The sequence below is a fragment of the Anthonomus grandis genome, chromosome 4, assembly GCF_022605725.1.
Source record: "Anthonomus grandis grandis chromosome 4, icAntGran1.3, whole genome shotgun sequence".
In the NCBI taxonomy this organism is placed as follows: domain Eukaryota; kingdom Metazoa; phylum Arthropoda; class Insecta; order Coleoptera; family Curculionidae; genus Anthonomus; species Anthonomus grandis.
The window spans coordinates 28,481,695-28,502,187 of NC_065549.1; the positions used below are offsets into that span (position 1 = coordinate 28,481,695).

General features: G+C 32.5%; 2 protein-coding genes across 3 annotated transcripts in view; one reads left to right on the forward strand and one right to left on the reverse strand.

Moving 5' to 3' along the window:
• The window catches only part of LOC126734995 (uncharacterized), a 62,807-nt gene that overhangs the window by 3,598 nt on the left and 38,716 nt on the right, over positions 1-20,493 (reverse strand). For both annotated transcript variants that reach the window (XM_050438864.1, XM_050438863.1), the window contains exons 7-10: positions 5,587-5,714; positions 3,527-3,824; positions 2,939-3,326; positions 2,463-2,749 (exon numbers count right to left, since the gene is read on the reverse strand). In XM_050438864.1, coding sequence (XP_050294821.1) covers positions 2,463-2,749; positions 2,939-3,326; positions 3,527-3,824; positions 5,587-5,714 — 1,101 coding nt within the window. The remainder of the gene's footprint in view (positions 1-2,462; positions 2,750-2,938; positions 3,327-3,526; positions 3,825-5,586; positions 5,715-20,493) is intronic.
• LOC126734999 (cyclic nucleotide-binding domain-containing protein 2-like) lies at positions 12,685-18,521 on the forward strand. The gene is made up of 5 exons (XM_050438869.1): positions 12,685-13,072; positions 13,131-13,334; positions 13,543-13,723; positions 13,962-14,130; positions 17,868-18,521. Exons 1-5 carry the CDS (start codon positions 12,781-12,783, stop codon positions 18,456-18,458), a joined length of 1,437 nt encoding a protein of 478 aa, XP_050294826.1. The 5' UTR covers positions 12,685-12,780; the 3' UTR covers positions 18,459-18,521.

The window sequence follows — 20,493 nt, forward strand, 5'->3', positions numbered from 1 at the left end:
CAGTAAAATTAAATCAACTCCTAGTGAAAGCAGAACCTAAGTATTGAAAGGGTCCTTAATCTTTAATAAGGTACTAGAACGGATTACATAAATTTGTTGTTCTCTCCTGTTTGTAACTCCTTATGTCTTTTCGTCTTTTTTCCTTTAATTTCTTGTTGCCTGACCTGGCAAAAGCCAATAAGCAAAAATACGTGTGTATTGTTTTGCTTCTCGTCTTAAGAAGGATCCTGACAAACCCATGCATTTATTATTTAACCTAATTTGATTTCGAATCGAATCGAACCCTTTCAAAAATATCCTAATTAACTACTAATTGAATTTTTATATCGTTCCAATAACTCCTCAAAATTGGTGAAATTTGTTGGCTATAGGTGAAATTTATTTAATTTCAAGAGTTCCTTTACTATTTCACGAGGCAATCCTACTTCACCAATATGAAGTGAGATGGATGCATTTGCAATAGTGGTGCATAGAACTTCTCTTCATTAAGTGTAGACTGTTAATTTCTTTTCGTGTCCGTATCAGAGTAATGTTTCCTAAACTTACTAAACTTCATAAGATACTAATTCTTATACTATTTATATTTTAAAGCTATTACCGGCTAGCTTTCAATATCTTGCTGCAGTTTCTACTTTTCTGCGCTTTCGCTCTTCTACAATCAAAAATACTCATGTAAACTAATTTTTGTAAAAACAAATACTTAAAAAGATTATCGTATTTTTGAAAAGTATAATTCATTCCTCCTCCTATTTAGAATTTGTTTTTAAATTGGAACTTGCGTAGTTAATAAATGGGTAAATAAATGACTTAGCAAATAAGTCAAAGAAGTTTAATTAAAAAAAAAAGAAAAAAGGTAAGATAGTTCTGTAAAATACGTACCTTTATTGCTATAAGAAGATGCCCAAAAAAAGGATAGGAGAATCTGAATAACGCTCTGAAACGCACAATTAAGTAGTGACACTTCAAACTGCGCGCAGATATTGAGTATTATTCATCTAGCTAATCAAGGATCAACTTAGAAGTCACAAATATAAATTAATTTACTAACATTTTTAGAGATTCCACCTGTGTACCCTTAAAACTTGGAACACTATCTGTAAATCACCGTGCATATTCGAATTTAATTTAATCAAATTGAATCAAGTTTCAAACAAATTTTCCGAATAACGTCCTCTAACCAAGACCAAATAAATCAATGTGACTTAGCGATTATTTCCTTTCGATTCCCCAATCTCCTTGTCTTCAACGAGTTTAGGATAATCAAATTAGGTTGAGCTAAATCAAAATTATGAATATTTTTACCAATAAACTCCGCTCTTCGTTTGCTGCTAAAAACGCTTCAATGTTTAAAACAACCAGATTAATCCGACAACCTATCGAAACTCGCTCCGAAAAACAGCTCAGACCATCAAAGCATTGCCTTGGTATTGCTCAACTTCATCAATGGTTTGCAAGCGAAACGTATTGCCAGGTGTTTGCCACAGACTCAGCCTTCTTGAATCAGGAAGTAAACCAAACCTCGATTCATCGGTAAAAATAATGCATGCCTATTCACGCTGTTGCCAATTATGTTCTTTGGACCATCTTTTTTCCTCTTCAATTTTTTGCTGCGATTTCTACGGGATGGTATCGGACCTCTAACCGGACGCCTGATATAACAATTATTTTCATGTAAACTATTCCATAGTAGTGACACTAACGCCATAAATATTGTGAAGCTCACTTCTTAACTAGTTGGCTGTAGTATTGGTGTTCGGTAATGCCGGACGGTGAATAAACCTATCATATATAGATTCTGTTGCCCTTGTTTGATCAGTATGTCTTTCTCATAATCAGTCTCTTCTGGCACGAACTTATCATCCACAAAAACTTGTTCTGAATACGTTTTTCAATTTACCAAATACACCCTGAAGAATTTAAACTATTTGTTTAATATCAACGGGAATAACTTAATATATGGATGTAAAAATAATAGGAAACACAATTTATCTTGGAATTTTGACGTCTAAAAATAAAAGTGCTTTTTTCTTGACTTTTCCTTAAAAACCTCAATATTTAGAAACTAAAAGTAATTTGAATTTTTATAGAATTAACATCCCTTCGTGTTCTATGAAAAGTGTATTTATAGCTTCATGGTTTAAAAGGACCATAGAAAAAAAGGAAATTCATTGCCGAAACAGGGATAATTTAATAAGAATTAGTCTGATTCTGTAGTTATATTGAATAAGAGTTTTGCTAAAAGAAATCGAAAAAGTTTAACTTAGTTATTTATAAAAAGTTTAAGGCACTTTAAGTGCACAATACTCGGTAATTTCATAGTTTCAGATTGAAATTTAAAAACAAAAAATATCAATTGCTCGCTAGGCCAGTAAAATATTGCTTTTTTATAGCGATCTATAACTAACTGTATTTGTAGACATATTAGATTATATAAGGATATACATATTAAAATATATTATTACCTTTCTTCAATTAACATTGCTAATAAAGGACAATTGATTATATGAAAGTTTAATTTCAGCAATGCAATTAAACTTTTGTAGACCATAGATGCAAACAATGGATTATCAGCCAAATCGTGCAAACTTTCTAATATTTGAAGCACGTCATCTCCGTCAAGAGTTATTGGTGACCTCACTTTAGATAATTGTTGCATAAATATTAGGCTTTCTTCAATAATATCTTCGGATTTATTTAGTAAATTTGAAAACTTTAACTGTACTACTTCATTTATGCATGATCTTTTGGGCTAAAAATAAATAATGTTGGAAAAACGAATTATTGAAGTTGAAGCTAAATGGTTATTAAATATAATCGAAAGAGCCTTTGAATCAACCATTTAAAAATCCATGTGGTGTCTCACCAATCTGGCGGCTTCACACCTGATTTAAAATAAGACACCTTTGGCACTTTTATTATCGAAAAAGACTATAGTTACCTGATTTTTTACAATCGTATTTAACAGCTTCAATATAGCTTTAACTAGTTCTTCCTTCCCTTTTTGAATTTTACTAATAGGAAATCGGAACCAAAAAATATCCGAGCAAACTAACATCTTAAGGTTTTCGTCATTTTTGTAGAAATTTAACATATTGGAAATATAATAACAACTGGTAAGCAGTATTTCTTCTGTTTGATAGAGAATAAGAGACATTTTGATGTGCTCATATAGTTTTATAGCTAAGTTTAGATTTGAGGGAACTCCACGAGAGCAAGTATGAACAAGAATTTTAACTGCTTCAGGGTTATCCAAATGTCTGACTATTAAGCTCGGTAGTTCATTATACACTGCTTGACTGTTCAAATTCTTTATAGAACCAATTAATCTGAAAAGAAATATATTTCAATTAAAGATTTATAACACTAATAAACCAACCAAAAAAACATTATCTAGTCGTTTATGCACTATATTTTGGTAACTAATAAAGCTGACTAGAATATTTTTATGGTATTTTTAAAATCTATATCTTAATCGCTTTAATACTCAACGAATACACATTAAACATTACATATTACACATTAATACCTTTTTAGATTTGATATATTTAAGTTCTTGGCACTTAATGCAGCAGTTATAAGATATTTCTCGGAATGAGTTGAAATGACAGCTTCCTGTAAATCTGACAGATGGTTTTCTGTACATTTTGATAGCCAAAATCTTACACATCCAATTTTTATATTGGGAGGTGCCAAACTCAATATCCAAACTAATTGAGACTTTGATAAAGATAGAATTTTATCTAGAAGAGGTCTAAATATTGATAAGAAGTTTAACAAATCTGCTCCCAAGTTCAAAAGTTTTCTCACTCTTTGTTGTGGTGTTCCTAAAAATACAGAAGTTATTATTGAAAATAATGAATCAAAACAACAAACTTTATTTAAATAAAACGGATGAAAGCAGCAAAAAAAATTCAATTCAAATTTATTAATTTATAATCTCTCTGTATAAATTTAGACAAATTATCGATCATCGTTGAAAATCTCCGTCTGTTTCTTTTCCTTCTCATTCTCAAATTTCATTTCCCCTTCAGAGCTGAGAGATTTAACCCCGAGCAATAGAAAAAAGCCACACAGGGTAAGGTCGGGTAAGTAGGGTGGACATTGCAACAAGATGGTGCCTTATTTTGCGAGGAACGCTTTTACCAAAGTCTACGTATTTCAAATTGAAATATATAGTCTTTGCTTTTACAGGCAACTATGTTTTAATAGTGAATGATCTAGGACTCCCACAAATCAAGTCTTCTCACACGGTCCAACATGAACTCTCAGAACCTCAATGTAGCAATTTTGATGGACTATTTTTTCCCTCTGGGATCCAGCAATTGTCATAAGAGTCAATAGTAATTGTTTTGAATTTATATTTGCTCATTGTGGCGTTTTGTTCATTCATTTGCCTCGGCATCATAAGTAAAAAATCACGATTCATTATCTTCTCTAACCTCGAACCTAAGTCTCAATCAGTGGCAATGTTGTGTGATCACTAGAAATGTTAACGCTAAATCGGTCACTTTTCTGGTTCGCTGAAATCCGAAAGTCGAAGGTTTCCTGATTTCAAATATCGAATATTTGTATATTCAGACGATCATCAGCACGGATTAATATACCAATTTTTGTAATAACCCTCCGTGTTTGACATTGGCGTAAAGAGATCCTCGGGAGACCCTCTTAGAAACCATCGCTAGTTTCGCGCTCTTTTTTGAACCATTTAAAACCACTTAAAAATCATTGTGTGCGGGATTAACATTCATTCCCCCTTAGGCTTCTTTGAACATAGAAGCTTCTGTTAAGCTTCCTTGGCAATTCCTACTGCACCTATTTTATATTTTCAACTTGATGTTAACCTGTTTTTCATCTGTATCGTAACCGGTACTTCTTCTTTGGCATTTTCCCAGTACGTAGACTAATTCAGCCGACTGCTAAAGTCAAGCTAAGAGATCCTGCCTTATTCAGCGAGCTTAAAAGGAAAAGACGCAGATTTCACATACATGAAAGATACAAAAAAGACCACAAAATTTATTTCTGCATTTTTGCATGTATGCATCTTTTTCAGTATCATTACGAAAGAAAAATGTTTAAATTACATACATTTTATTCCTATAAAATGAAATTTTTCAAGAATTTATTGACTATGACCCCGACAGAAGAATTGAATTTTGTGAAATTGTGACAGCTAGAATTACGAAAGAACCTCAGTTCATCAGAATCAGCTTTAGTCAGAAGTGCGCATAATTGTACTTTTGAGTGAAGACCTAATCCATACTTGTAGTGGAGACGTAGGTTAAGGTAAAATGAAAATCCTGTCTCCCTCCAGTTATTTATTAAGCATTTAGTTATTTAAAATTCCCTACATGCTTCGGATATAGTGGTGTCCATCATCGGGGAATAAAAGGTTTAAAATTGGTATTGGATATACGCCCCAGGGGTTGATTCCACGTCAACAACCTATTTGTTATTATTGTTTTTTTTATTTTTTTTTTAAATAATAAAATTACAATTTTCATTTTACCATAATTGTACTTGTTATAAATAAATAATATAAATCCTAAGTAATAAAAAATTTGGAAAAATAATTATTGAAATACTTACCTTTTAATAGTAAAGGAAAAATATAGCATACGGATTTTAATACGGGGACACAAATAGCTTTTCTGTGTATTTTGGTGTAGATTAACCTACGTATTGCAATTGCAATTTGTTTGGTGCTCCAAACAACTCTGAAAAAATTAAAGATAATAATTAATTGGTATCAGTAAGTAATGTAAAGAAAATAAAAAAAGAAATAAAATTACAACGAATTTTATTATGGAACCTAAGGTTTTATATTTTTTCCATATGCTAACTATTTTCCAGACAACTAGAACATCTCCCTAAAAATATCTAATCTTTCTTAAATATTAAATCAAAGTATCCTCCTTTCTTTCTCAAAAATTGTTAAAAAAGATCCAACTAGGTATATAAACAATAAATGTATAGCCTTAACAAATGTATTATGTATTATTTCAATGATAAGAAAATGATTGAAATTTCATTATTGTTAGATTTTTCAAAACCGTTCGGTACCCTACTGAGATTTTAGTTGTTGCAGTATTATGGAGTCAGTGCTAAATCATTTTCACTTATTAAGTAATTTTAAACAAATATATATTAATCCATATTTTCAAATAATACATTTTAAGATAGAGCAGCCACAGCTTTCAGTGTTTTTTCAGTCTTTATACTTTTATGAAACTTTTTTAAAATGTAATATTTGCAGATGATGTACCCTATCCGCAAAAAGTGGAGAAACAAACACATTTTTGTAATTTTTTTTGTAATATTTTGTTCTTATTTACAAAATAACTTTAATGGGGCACAAGTTTTTTACATTTTAAAGGGTTCCAAGCGGAAAATTTATAATTTTATATTTTAATAAAAGGCAAAAAGTGGAAAAACAATTTTTTTATTAAATTTTTCCATAGAGTACAATTAATATCGGGTTGGAAACCCATTAGTGTTAATAACTTCTATACACCTAAAATTCAGTGACAGCATTAGTTTGTTAATATATTCTGGACTTATTTTATTTAATTCTTGAAATAATTCATCCTGGTTTCTGAATTTAGCCTTGTTCTTTTGTCGTAGACGTCGATCCAATTCTTCCCGAAGATTTTCTATAGGATTAATATCCGGGCTTTGAGCAGGCCACCTCATGACATTAACTTTATTGCTAGCTAACAACTGTTTCACAAGTACTGAGGTATGTTTTGGATCGTTATCGTGTTGAAACGTCCACAATAATGGCATGTTGTCTTCAGCATGTGGAAGCATTTGCTGCTCAAGAATGCGCAGATATTCAAAATGATCCATTTTACCTTCTACACGCACTAATGGACCAACACCTCTTCCTGAAAAACACTCCCACACCATAACATTTCCGCCGCCATGTTTTATAGTGGGCAAAGTGTATTTAGGATTAAGGCTACAACTCTTCGGACGTCATACTCACTTTACACCAATGGATCCAAACAAATTGAATTTACTCTCATCCAAAAATAAAACATTTTTCATTTTTTCACGGTCTATGATAGATGATCTCTTGCAAACTGTAGTCTAACAGCCCTGTTCCTAGTTGAAATAAAAGGTTTCTTTGCTGGACGCCGCTCATACAGTCCCATTTCACTAAGGCGATACCGAATGCTTCGAATTGAGAGTAAAATTTCGGGTAATTCTTGTTTAACACTACTAGGTGAAAAGCAAATGGGTTACTGGTTACAAACCTCTTAATTTTTCTATCTTTAGCATCATTAGTTTTTGGGCCTTCTGATCTTGGGGAGGCTTTTTATAGTTTTTCTAATCTTCCAAAAGGAAATAACCTTGCTTATAATTGATCTATTAAGATTTAAATCTTTAGCTTGCTTTTGCCCACGATTAAATTTGTCAACAATTATTTTTTTTACACCTTCCGATAATCTGTATCCGTGGGGCATTTTTAAACCGATATATAAGATACAATCTAGGTTTAACTTAACTCAATTTGAGTCATACAATTTGCAAAATTAAAGAAAACAAAGAGATGAGACAGGAATGTTTCTTCACTTTTTACCTCTGCTAAATCATAAAATTATTTATAAAAAAGGCGAGTATTTCAATATTTATTGGCAACAAAACAAAAAACATTACAAAGAGATTTGATATTAGAGCTCGGTAGGAAAATAAATGTTATACATCTAAAAATTATACAATATTTTAAATGTTTTTACACTTTCTGCCGATAGTGTATATGTTTTTATACTGACTATTACAAAGAAATTGACTAGTATATGAATGACGATCTTAAGCCTTTATCACATTTTTCTCAGGGTCATATTTTAAAACCCATTCGCGCGACATCTTTGGAGACACGTGAAAGGTTAGCGAATCTTCCGGAACAATGGTCTAGATATTTACATGGATGTTTCTTATTGCTCGTTGCTATGGGCAACGAGCTGTGATTTTAAATGTCAAATTTTTCCTTATCTAGTTATGCATGAATAAATGACGTTTTTATACATAAACATCGATGATGGCAATAGCTGTTGTCTTAAAAGGTAAGTTGTTGCTGTTAAATACCATTAATTTTTTTCCTTTTTTGAGCTATTAAGTATGAATAATATCAATTTGCAATTAGTTCAGAAATACCTACCTAATTTTACTTTGAAAATCACAGGGTTATAAGTGCAAAAAACGAGTTTTATTTAATTTTATGAAACTAAGCTGAAATGAACGGCTCAAATGTATTTTATCTTAATTACACTGATTACAAAAATTGTTGAAAATGGCCACCTTCACTAAGTAGGCATGCTTCCGCTTGTCTATGCATGGAATTACGCACACGTTCAAATATTGCCGGCGTATTCCGTAGCTTGACACGAGGCAACTATTCGGTCTTCTAAATCTTCTGGAGTATTTACGGGAGTTTTATAAACTAGAGCTTTAATGTGCCCCCATAAAAAGAAATCTAAGCTATTGAGATCGAGGGACCTTGCTGGCCATTGTTGTGGTCCTCCGCGACCGATCCATCGGGCAATTAAACTAAAATGAACAGGGGCAACGTCGTGCATGTACCATATTCAATTTCTTAACAGAAGTGGCACATCTTCAAGCAGCCCAGGCAGTTCTTTTTCGAGAAACTGTAAATATGACCGACCATCAAGGCGCCCTGGTAGAAAAAATGGGCCTATCAGCTAATCACCAATAGTTCCTGCCCAAACCGAAAATTGATGTTGTATAATAAATAAAAAATTTGTATAATATTCTGGAGATGCCACTGACAGAAGTTCACTCGCTGCGGAAAATCTCCGGGAAGTAATGCCCGCACTCTTAAAATATGGAATGGGTATAATAAAAAATCAACCAAAATGCGCCAAACAATTTGATGACAGATATGCAGAGTTCTAACGATCTTCTCCGTACTCGTCTTAGGGTGTTCGTCGATTGCTTGAACGCGGTGCTACCGCGTTCTCAATTTCAGATGTTCTGACAGTTCGAGGTCTACCTTCCGAAGTACCTTTCTTGAAACAACCAGTTTCCCGAAGTCTACGATGAATATTTAAAAAGATACGGCTATCTGGTAAGACACGATTCGGATACCTTTCTTGATAATTACGTCTGGCTTCTGTTGTGTTAGAGGCCATATCTGAAATGGATTGCTGCCTTTTTTCTTCATTGGTATAATTTGCCATTACTGATATTCAGAAAAATACCGTGGAAACGAAATGTAACAATTTGACATTTAAAATCACAGCAATAAGAAACATGCATTGGCGACTCCGCGACTTTATTTGCGGTAAATAAAGACGCGCTATTTTTTTACTCCCATTTACTTTTTAAACGCGTTAAAAACATGATATTTCTTAAATTATTTAAATTTTTTAACTTTTCATACTCCGTGTAATAAATCTGATGCCTTAATTTGCTTGCAATCGACGAACAAACATTTTCACACGGCATCACATTTTTAGGGAAGTAAAATTATTTTCATTTTTTTAAGCGAAAACCATGCGTCGGACGAAAAAAAAACAAGATGTCAAATTTGCTAAAAAGGGTTTGAAGATTTTAAAAATAATTTTTAGTTTAAGAAAAAGCAGTGGCGTAGTATTTTTTTTCACTAAAAATATTCAATAGAAGACCTGTAAATATTTTTTTTGCACATCAAAAAGGTCTACAATATTGTTTAAGTTTTTTGTTAAGTTAAGTTTTTATAATTAAAAAAACTGATTTTTTTTTAAACTTTAACACCCTGTATCACAAAAGTTAAGACGTTAGGACATATTCAAAAAATTCAAAAAGTTTTTTATTTTATTAAGCTTTGAAACCGGATTTAATGTGTCTGCAATATTTTTTTATGTATTTATTTTTTGTTTTATTTTAAATATTTGTGGTGTTAAACAAATAGCCTTACCGATCTGATGATGCCTTAGGGCGAAACACGTGTAATAGTTTTTTAAAAAATAACCATAATCTGAGACCATTAATTTTGTGTCCCTCCAATCTCTGAATGTTTAGGACATATTAACTTATGTTCATAGGAACTTTTCTTCGTAAAATGAGTCCAGGAATCACCCCCTTAAATATTAGCATATATTTAAGGAACACCCTGTATATCGATAACACGATCTTTATGGAAGCCAGAGGAATGTTTGAAAGAAGCTCAAAAACACCCGTAAACGAATAACTCTAGGTTCCCCTGAACGAGCGGGAAACATATTTTAGAAAGTATATGACAACACTGATTATACAAAATAAATCAAGGGATCACTCTATCTCATTAGATAAACGTTACAGAGGAGGAAGTTAGTGTGAAAATTAAAAACTTGAAAAACAGAAAAAGTCTGGGAGTGTAAGGCCTCCTCAATGCACTCACAAAATATGGAGGTAAAAAAACTAAAAAAAATAACGGAATTGTTCAACAAAATAATAACCACATCCAGCATACCAACACAGTGTTAGTAAAGAAAAGTATCACCATACCAATTTTTAAAAAGAGACAAAAAGCAATCCGGGGAACTACAGAGGCATAACTCTGATTTGCACCACTATGGAACTGCTCACTAGCATTGTCAAAACATTCACAGAATATAGGACACACCATCAAACAAGATGAACAACACGGATTTCGGAAGCCAGATCGACAACTGAAGCCCTGTTTACTCGGAGGTAAGTAAGAGAAGGCGATCGAATTATCGAGCTACCCTGCTAATGTATGATTTACCTAACAAAAGCGTGCGACAAAATACAGTTTACCGATATGCTGGATATATTAAGAGTCAGTCCATTCCTTCCTGTATTATATCGGTGCTAATCTATGATATCGAGACTAGAATGGATCCAGAAAGACTACATCGCTAAAGACGTGAAAACCGCTGGGAAGACCACCTAAGAGTTGGAAAGATAGCTAGAACAAGAGTTCTGTTAGGTTGGTTATCCAGTGTGAGACAGATCTCGCAGGATAACCAACCAGATAGAGCCTTTGCAATTAACAGACCTTAAGGGCTTCTCGAAATATAAGAAGAAGTAGTAGAACAAGGACAACTATATTGTTAAAAATAGACCAATCTCAGGTCTAAATCAGGGAGGATTTGAATGACAGGAAAAACTTAGTTTTGTAGCAGCTTAAAGTATTTTTCGCCGTTTAAAGTATCATCAATAAAAAATGATCCTATAATATGGTCGCCCAAAATACCAGCCCAAACATTCAATTTTTGAGGAGACTGAGTAGGGAATTGAAAATTTTTGTGCTTACTTTCCCGAAGGCCGTATCAAATAACGGAAGGATTGTGTATAAACCAATTAAATAATTTGAACTCTTTAGAAAGAAGTATTAGTAGCCGCAAGTTAAGAAAAAATAATAGCGCCTTGAAAAGTGCAGATAAAAGTTCCACAGCCATATTGGGCATGCCGATATAATTATTGTTATTCTGTAAAAAATAAAATAAGAGATATCTAACAGATGACCGGAGGCAGTCGCTCATGGACGAGAGAAAATTTATAAATTATTTAAACCGATTCCAAGCGATATATCGGTTTTAACCGCGGTTAAGCCCTTGGTTGACCTGGAAAAGTCCCTTTATAACATAGCCAATCGTGTCCGCTTGGACGTGTTTGGTTGAAGTAACTTCGTAACTTGTCAGCTGTCGCTGTCATCATTTTGTTTGTTTGTAAATAATACCCTAGACGCCAGTAATGTTATATGTAATTAGTTCTTAAACATAAATATCAAAAAAGAAAACTAGCCGTAATTGAATAGTCTTTAAAAAGGAAATAATTTTTTGATTGTTTTTATTTTTTCCCGCACTTATTTCAATATTTTTGACATTTGACGTTTAGAAAACAGCTCCGGACGTGGGTAATTACTGTTCCAAATTGATGACGTATAAAGGGCTAATTGGTATAACCGCTTGGACGTGTTTGGTTAATACCATTTAGGAACGGTAAATACCGATAGACCGCTTGGAATCGGTTTGAGTATTAGATAGGGCTACTAAAGTAGTAGTCTTGCATTTAGTTCATAAATTAATCTCATTTCAATTAAATAATAATTTAATCGAAACTTTAAAACAAATCTTTAGAAACTCTATCACATTACCATATTATAACAACACAAAATTTGCCTATATCCATATTCTTCCTTTTCATCCTACTGGACAAACGGTTTATTGCACATGTTTTTACCTGAAGACGTCAACATGCTCTAACATAACGTACATACATGCAAAAGTAAAGGTCCGAATCCATTTCTGTGACCTCGAGTAAATGGTCAGACAAATCGCATGGAAGAAGAATATTATGGCCTAGAAATAGTGGCTGCAGACCAGCGGCATCGATATTGATTATTGTTTTTAGTAAAGCTCAATAATCATAAACTAATCTAAAATTAGTAACAAATAAAATATTAAAGTAATAGGACGTACTTTATTTTTGTTTAAATAGATACTTCCTTTGTCCATTTTTAAATACTCCTATATAGTTAAATTAGTAATGGAATATGTAATAGTAATGTTTGGTAAAATGTATTAAGAAAAATGAGGAATACCATAAAATATTTAATTTATACGTTACAACATTAAGTCAAATCTTCCATTACCAAAAGATAAATAAAGTAATTAAAGTTTTTTATCAACGAACGTGATCCTAAACAGAACATCACAAAAGCTTGAGTCTTTGTCAAGCTGAATGAAAAGCTTTTCTTTGTCAACTTACTTGAATTTATTTTCATATTTTCATTTTCATATTAATTTTAGATAAAAATTAAATTAAATAAAAATGTCAACTCGAAAAAGGCCACCACCGGGGCTCAGCCCCGAGCAAAAAAAAGCTCGAGATAACAAAGCTCGTAGACGATTTAAAGCATATGTTCGTCTTGTTATGGCCAACCTTTTTTGGTTGGGGGACCTGGACGACAGTCTGGGGGAAAATGTGATGTTAAATATTCACAAGCTAACCAAGAAAAAGATTAAGAAGAGCACTCTTACCACTAAAGAGAAGATTATTTTGTCAAAACCTAAAGAAGACCGAACTGAAGAAGAAAAACATTTACTTAATAGAGCTATTGGAGGCATGTGGTTAAAATGTATGCTACAAATATAAATAAATATTAAAAATCACTTTTGCAGGTCTAAAGGTTTTTAGAAGATATCCCCCAAATGTAAAGAGTCAGTTAGCCGCTGTCACTTATTTTGTCTATATTGGACCAGATCGCGTTATCGTCAAACAAGATCATGCTCCTTCAGCAATGTATTTTTTACTTTCTGGCGAAGGTGTTGTGACAGTAAGAACCTACGATAAAATGTTAAAAGAATGGATAGAAGAAGAACATGGTAGGAATGGTTTAATAATATTTGCTAATTAGGTGTATATTCTTTTTGTAATAGCCTAAACTTACTTATATAAAATTCGAAACATCAAAATTTAAGTGAAAATGCTTTTGTTTTAAGCAAATTCCTATAGATAAAAAAAACTACTAAGAAAATATTTTAAGCAGAAATTTGTAAAAAACTGGTTTTTCGCCTAAAATTTGTTCTTTAGGTACTGTTGGGCCAGGAACAATGTTTGGCGAAGTCGCTTTAATTCATGGAATTTCCAGAACTGCGACGATAACAACAACCATGCCTTGTGAACTTCTTATGATAAAGAAAGAAGACTTTAATATCGTCTTAAAAGAAACTGTGTGGAAAGCTTGGGAAGAGAGTACAAGGATTATTAACAGGTTTGTCAAAGAATTGGAACATACTGTGTTATTAATATTCATATAAATTATTTGTATCTTAAGTGATAATAGTAAACAGTTTATTACAAATTAAACTAGAGTCGAGAATCAGGTATTCCTAGAGTCAATTAAAAGCCTATAGTATAGACTCAATAGCAATATTCTTGTAAAAGCATTCTGAATATATGCCTCATGTCTAAATTGAAAAAAACATTAGTTTCTGATTTTTTCCTTTAAGGTACTCTTACTTTAAAAATTGGGATACCGTAACAAAAAGAGAATGCAGTATTATATCCAGAACAAAAACTTATTGTCCCGACGAAGTCGTATTAGGAGATAACATTGGTTTACCAGCGTATTCCTACCTTATTACGAAAGGCACTTGTTCGATAATTGAACATTTACAGGTAGTTATTATGTTATCACCGGCATAAGTTGTTTTTTATTGTATACCAATATCTTTTCAAAACTTCGCAAAATTTTAAAATTTAAATATATTTTGACATTACCTAGTGGACATTGGGACAAACTCTGTAAATAAGTTTAGAAGATAATATACTGAATTAGTATAACATACCTTAGTACAACGGTGCATAATACAATAGTTAAAGAGACACAGAACATTAGAGTTCATAATTTTAGTCCAACAACACAAAAGGAATGTTGACTGAATTTATTGAACTATATAGATAACGATCATCGTGTTTATGAAAAGTAGTTTTGAGCTGTGATTATGATCCGAATAATAAAGAAATACCAATACGTATAGAGAATAAATAAAATTATACAGTTATTTAATCTTATCTAAAAAAGGCTTAAACTGTAAAAGATATTGAAGCTAAAATATCAAATATACGGATATACAGGGTGTCCCATAACTTAGTGGACATAGAAGAACAGCATATCCTTTGGTTGAAAATATTACGATTTGACCAAATTTTTCTAGTGCAAAAATTGATAATATCCAAGATATAGGATGTTAAAGTTTTACTTTTATTTTAATTATTTCTTAGTAATTCATATAAAAAGAAATATATAAGCAGAAAGGTAAAATAGAAGGTTACTTTGTTGTCGAGAAATTCGAATTCAATGGTAATTTATGTGTAAATACGCCAAGAAGGCGCTCTTGGCGACACTCCGACTGTATAAAAACGTGTACAACTTTTTTGTACCTTAGTGTATATTGATTTCTCATAGAAATCTTAAAACTTTTATCAATATTACTTAAGAAAGGTCTAGCTTTGTCGAGTCGCTCAGAGCAACCGTTTTTGAGATAATTGAATTTTGAATTTTCAATGCTTTAATTTTTTATTTTGATCACTTAATGAATAGTAAGGAAGGTGTGTGATAATAAATAAGGTGTCCAGCATAGTTATGCATGTGCATGACTATGTGTATCATGTAACATGCAACATGTGTTTGGTAAAGACATATCTTAATTTAACTGTTAAGTATGTGTTGAATTTTTCAAAAAAATTTCAAAGAATTTCAAAAAAAGGTTTTTTTGGTGACTAAACGTGTAATAAACGACCAAGACTTACTTCCTATACACAATTTTAATTTTTCCTTAAGCAAATGTTCACTATTTTTACGTCAATTGGTAAAATATTATATATTTTCGGTGCCAGCCAAATTGGGTACTTGTTTTAACAGGTCTGAGAACGAGAATTTAGGCCACATTATTTCACGTTTTCCCGATGTTGTTTTATCTTTTTTACAAAAATGCTGTTTTTTAAGAACTGCAAAACAAGAGAGTTTTCTAACTTTAAAGAGTTTAAACTCGTCAAAAAGTTGGACAGTGGAATTTTTTTCATACGTTATTTTTATAACATAATTTTGAGTATTTTCAAGTTGGTCAAGATGGTTGGTACTTGCTCATCCTCTACCTCCATAGGTAATATGGCTTTGAATAAGAGCAAAATATAAAGTTCTTAATTGTACCAGAGTAAAAATTTTCCGAAACTTTGAATTTGCCGAATTTTCCAACAGCCGACGTAGCTTCCCTGTGACAAGAAATATGAGCATCCCGTGTTTCAACTTTTTCTTTTAATATCTTTTAAAAATGTTTGTCGAGGTTTCTTATTAGAGAGTTTGGCCGAACGATAGTTGTTATTATGGGTTTAACTTATTTGCTTATGGGTATAACTAATTTGCTTAACAATTGATTGTTTAAAAATGTATGGAACCGTTCTTTCTTCAAAGTATTTGTTAAAAATGTGAACTATGGAGAGGATGCTATTTCCTCCGCTATTAGCTTTAAGTTTTTTGCCTTTTGATTTTTTTAAAACAGAATTTTAATATTTATAATTATATATCTATAATTATATATAATATCTATAATTTCATCAGTAGGTTTAAGATAGAAAGAATTTGTAACCTTTTTGGATTTCCTTTAGGAAACATCGCATTTTCCAACCTTGCTTGCAAGGCCTGGACCACTATCTGCAAAAAAATTCGGAAAATGATGGCAAAAATCCCCTATTGTTGATTTTTATTTTGTCAATTTCCTTTTTTTTTGCACATTTGCAATATCTTGAATTATTTTTCAAATTTCCTTAGAGTCACACTGGATAATATTTTTTTTGGCAGTTTTAATCAAAATTTAACAAAAAAAAATGAGGAAGGCAGAGGGTTATCTAGTTGGACTTATTTATTAACAGGTATGTCCTTTTAAATAGTTTTCCCTTCAATGAATCAAAAACTGAATTTCAGTTATCTTGCAAACGGTGGCTCTGAGGGACTCAACAAAGGTATATCTTTTTAGAGTAATATTTATTAATAATTTTCACGAAAAACTCATATACGCGGCACGAAAAAATTGTACATGTTTTTATCACCTCGGAGTGAAGCTGACAGCGCCCTCTAGGATATGCACACACAAAAATTGCCATTAAATTCGAATTTCTCGTTTTTTTTTCTACTTTGTACACACTCACAGTTATTTTTGCCTTTAATGTACATTTATTTATATTTATACTGATATACGTGTTAATTATTTATGTATGTTTATTTTTTCCAAATTATAAATGTCCTTTTTTCACGCTTGGATGTAAATGCCACCATAACTATCATCTCACCGGAATATGACTAGCTAGGTAGGCCCCCATCGTTTAAATCAGCTTATTTATTAGAGTGTGTGTTCCTTTTTGCGACATTACTATAATTCGTTCGGAGTATCTCCGAATGTGCTGTATGTTCTCTCCCAATTGAGTATATAATGCCTTATTCTTTTTTTAGAGATAATTAACTAGAGACTAGCAGACTATGGTGTTTTTCGTTCTGCTCCCCATAGAACTTCCTTTATAAAGTTCTTGTCGCTTTTCTGATTTGGGTATAGTATTCTTTTAAGTCTGTATGTTTGCCCCTAGAATTTTTCTCCTCGTCAATCCTCCACTCTCGGTTTTCTGTTCCATCAGGTCACTTACATGAATGAATTCGTTGACTTCTCGATAGTTATTTTTTTGATAACACATAGTCAATTAGTGTTTTTGATATCCTTTATCTTTATACCATCTCGCAGAAATTCACTTTGGAGTCCTTTCTTATAGCCCCCTCAATCGGCGCTTATCAGATTTCCATAAGTTATAGCCTCCTGCCTACCTTAATATTAAAGCAGATGTAGCTATGGGCTGAGGAATTTTCTTCGATGGATACCTGCCAGTCTTTAATAAAGTGTTACATAGGTATATACATATATGAAGTATACATTTAATATCAAAAATCCCACTCCAGGGGGTTGAACGATACACGATTCATAACTTACCATTTCAATTTAAATTTTAGAGTTTGCAGCTGGTAAACAACCTTTAAATGAGTAATTATTGCCGTAACTCAGTTGAACTGACAATATTGAATTACAGTTTAATATTATAATAATAATAATAATAATAATAAATAAATTTATTTGCCAGTAATAGTACAAGTTTAAAATGCATTATTGGTATACATTCTTCATACATGATAAATGTATTACTGCAAAATGGAGTTTAAGGCAGTAAAACTGATATTGAATATTGGGAAAGTTCTTCTATAAATACGGTTTATTTGCCTTTTAAACGGAGAACTTATGTATACATCAAATAAAATAATCTTAATAATCAAGTCATAGTTCCTCAAGTGTCTTAATAACTGTTATTTGTTTTAGGTTATGGTTACAAAAAAAGACGGTATAAAGCATCACAAATTGGTTATTTTCGAAGGTGAAACATGTGTGGTTGTACGTAATAAGAAATCTCAAAAAGGAAAATGTTCCTCAAAAGGTAAAGGACTATCGTCAATATTAGGCTTGAAGACTAAGTCGTCGCAGTTAGGGATCCAACAGTCATCTTCCGGAAAGTTAAACCAGTATAGCAATTCAGTTTTCGAAATTAATGAAAGTAACATCGAAAATCATTTTATGAAAGTATGCGAGCTCTCAGAGGGAGCAATTTTTAACATTGGTGAAACTTTTGAGAGACGTCGAGTAGTGGCTCAAACGAACGTCAATTGTTTACTGATTCCGAGGTACTGGCTTATAAAAATGAACAAAGATAATATTTGGAATCGAGTACAGCAATATTTAAACAAAAACATCCCGTCCACTCAAAAGATATATCAAGAATGGCTCAAAGAAAAGAAATTCGTTGCTTATAGAAAAATGTTAGTACAGGATATTTTGGCCAATAAAAGAGTATCCAATACCAATTGCATACATAATGTGCCATATAGCATCAGAATAAAAGAAAACGCTGATTAAATATTTATAAAAAATATTTAAAACATTCTAAATTTCAATAAATAAATTATTACTAAAAAATTATCTCGACCTCTATTTACTAATTGATTTGCTAAGGCTTCACAGTAAGAATACCTATGTTAAATTTAATAAGAAAAAGGCCGTAAAAAGAATAGTCATTGTATTTTATACCATAAACCTGTTGTCATTGGCGATTATTTAGAAGTTTCGCAGGCCAGACGTCACATTTTTTAACACAACCAAAATAGCAATACGCTGTTTTTCATAACCATCATATTAGTAGGAGAGACGGTCGCAAAATTCTGGTGACGTCGCGTACTGATAAGAATGAGCTTGGAAACGACAATTCGATTATTTTTTAGTAAAAAAGAGCAGGCTCCAACTTAAATTTAGCAATTTATTTCAGTTCTCTAGCATTTATAGTTACTTCACAATTAATTTTCAAAGTTCGAATAAATACGCCATGTTTAATTTTTTCCTTACCAGCGCGGCCGGGATGATACGTCACAGGCGCCCAAGTGGACGCGACGACCGACGCGCGACGCTAGCATGTCGACCGCGCACGCTGCTTTGTTAATATTATTATGCCTGTTTTTGCTGTTGTGTTTTTCAAAATGTCTGCTCCACATACCTGCTATAAATATTGTATTATATTTTAATAAGTTCATATGTACATATGTTCTATGTCGAAAAACGCCTTAGACAAGGAAGATGGTTGGACCGGTATTAGCCTATATTTACAATGTTAACGAAGTGAGCCGAATTTTTCTCGCATTATGGTGACACGCTTACTTGTTTTTGAGTGTATTTTAAGAGATTCTTGGTTTTTTTTAAGTTAAATTTTTGGTTAAATCTATACTTTTTGGATATTACATCAAAGTGGGATGTTCAGGGTTTTGATTTAAATTTCGTAGGAAAAATAATTGCCAGATGACATTTTTGCAGATTTGGTGGCAAGCAGCTCGTGTCAGGTGCGTGATTACAGGTCCACTCGTTTTCCTTATCTAAGAAAAATGCTTAGTTTTTGAAACACAGGGTGTCAAAGTAAAAGTTTATTTTTAATTATTTTTGAATAGAATTTATAGTTTTAAAATATTTACGTATATATAATGGGTAAGTTGTCTGACTGACCACGAACAAATTCCTGCTCCATTGTAATTAGTCAACAAGCAAAATGCGTCAATAATAAAAGTCAAAATGTCAACAAACAAAACCACCCTGTCAAAATAACGCCTGGGAACTAGGCTGTTGCTGGCTGGCTAGCGAGCGCTCTATAATACACCGTCGCGTCGCGTCGGCGTCTATGACGTAGCGCGTAATTGGAACGGAATCTCGGGAGGTATAAAAAACCGCAGACTAGCAGCCTTATAACTTTGCAAATACTTACCCTAACAACTTGAAATAAACGTCATTGTTCTTATAAACTTCTGTTTTATTTATTTTTGGGAAAATATATATATATATTTTTTAATTTTCCAAGCCCATTGTTAAAAACTAGTTAATTGTCTCAGGAAACTCAACTACAGTACAGGTGGGAGAAGCTAAAAGCTGTCCGCCGCTTCGCTCGCGTGCGCCGCACATATGAAATTCACATCGTTTAGTGCGCTCACAAAAAACAAAATAACAACAATGCAACATAACCTCGAGAAAGCAGGCTGACGTTTCGCCATAATACTGGGTTCATTAAATAAACGCAAGAGAGGCAGAGTGTGCGACAGAGCGAGTTTTTATGCAAATATTCGTGCGCCCCTATTTTCGTATCGCTGTATACATAGCTTAACATAGGCGTTGAACGTCCTGATTTCTAGCGTTCAAGGCCATGAAGCAAAGAGAGCAAATCGGAATCATATCGGGTATGCTTGGCATATATATTTGTGTTTTGTGCTTGGCATAATGTACCGGGTGGCCAAATAAGCGAGGTAAGCGGCTGTATCTCAGGACCTGTACATCTGGCAACAATGGAATTTTTTTTATTATCATAAAAGTGGCCATGAGAAAATTATGGAAATTATTTTTAAGTTTTGTATTTCACCGC

Coding starts and splice junctions, on each gene's coding strand:
- LOC126734999 (XM_050438869.1), top strand. CDS start 12,781: ATGTCAACTCGAAAAAGGCCACCACCGGGGCTCAGCCCCGAGCAAAAA. Junction 13,073..13,130: donor ACTTAATAGAGCTATTGGAG/GCATGTGGTTAA, acceptor TCACTTTTGCAG/GTCTAAAGGTTTTTAGAAGA. Junction 13,724..13,961: donor AGTACAAGGATTATTAACAG/GTTTGTCAAAGA, acceptor TTTTCCTTTAAG/GTACTCTTACTTTAAAAATT.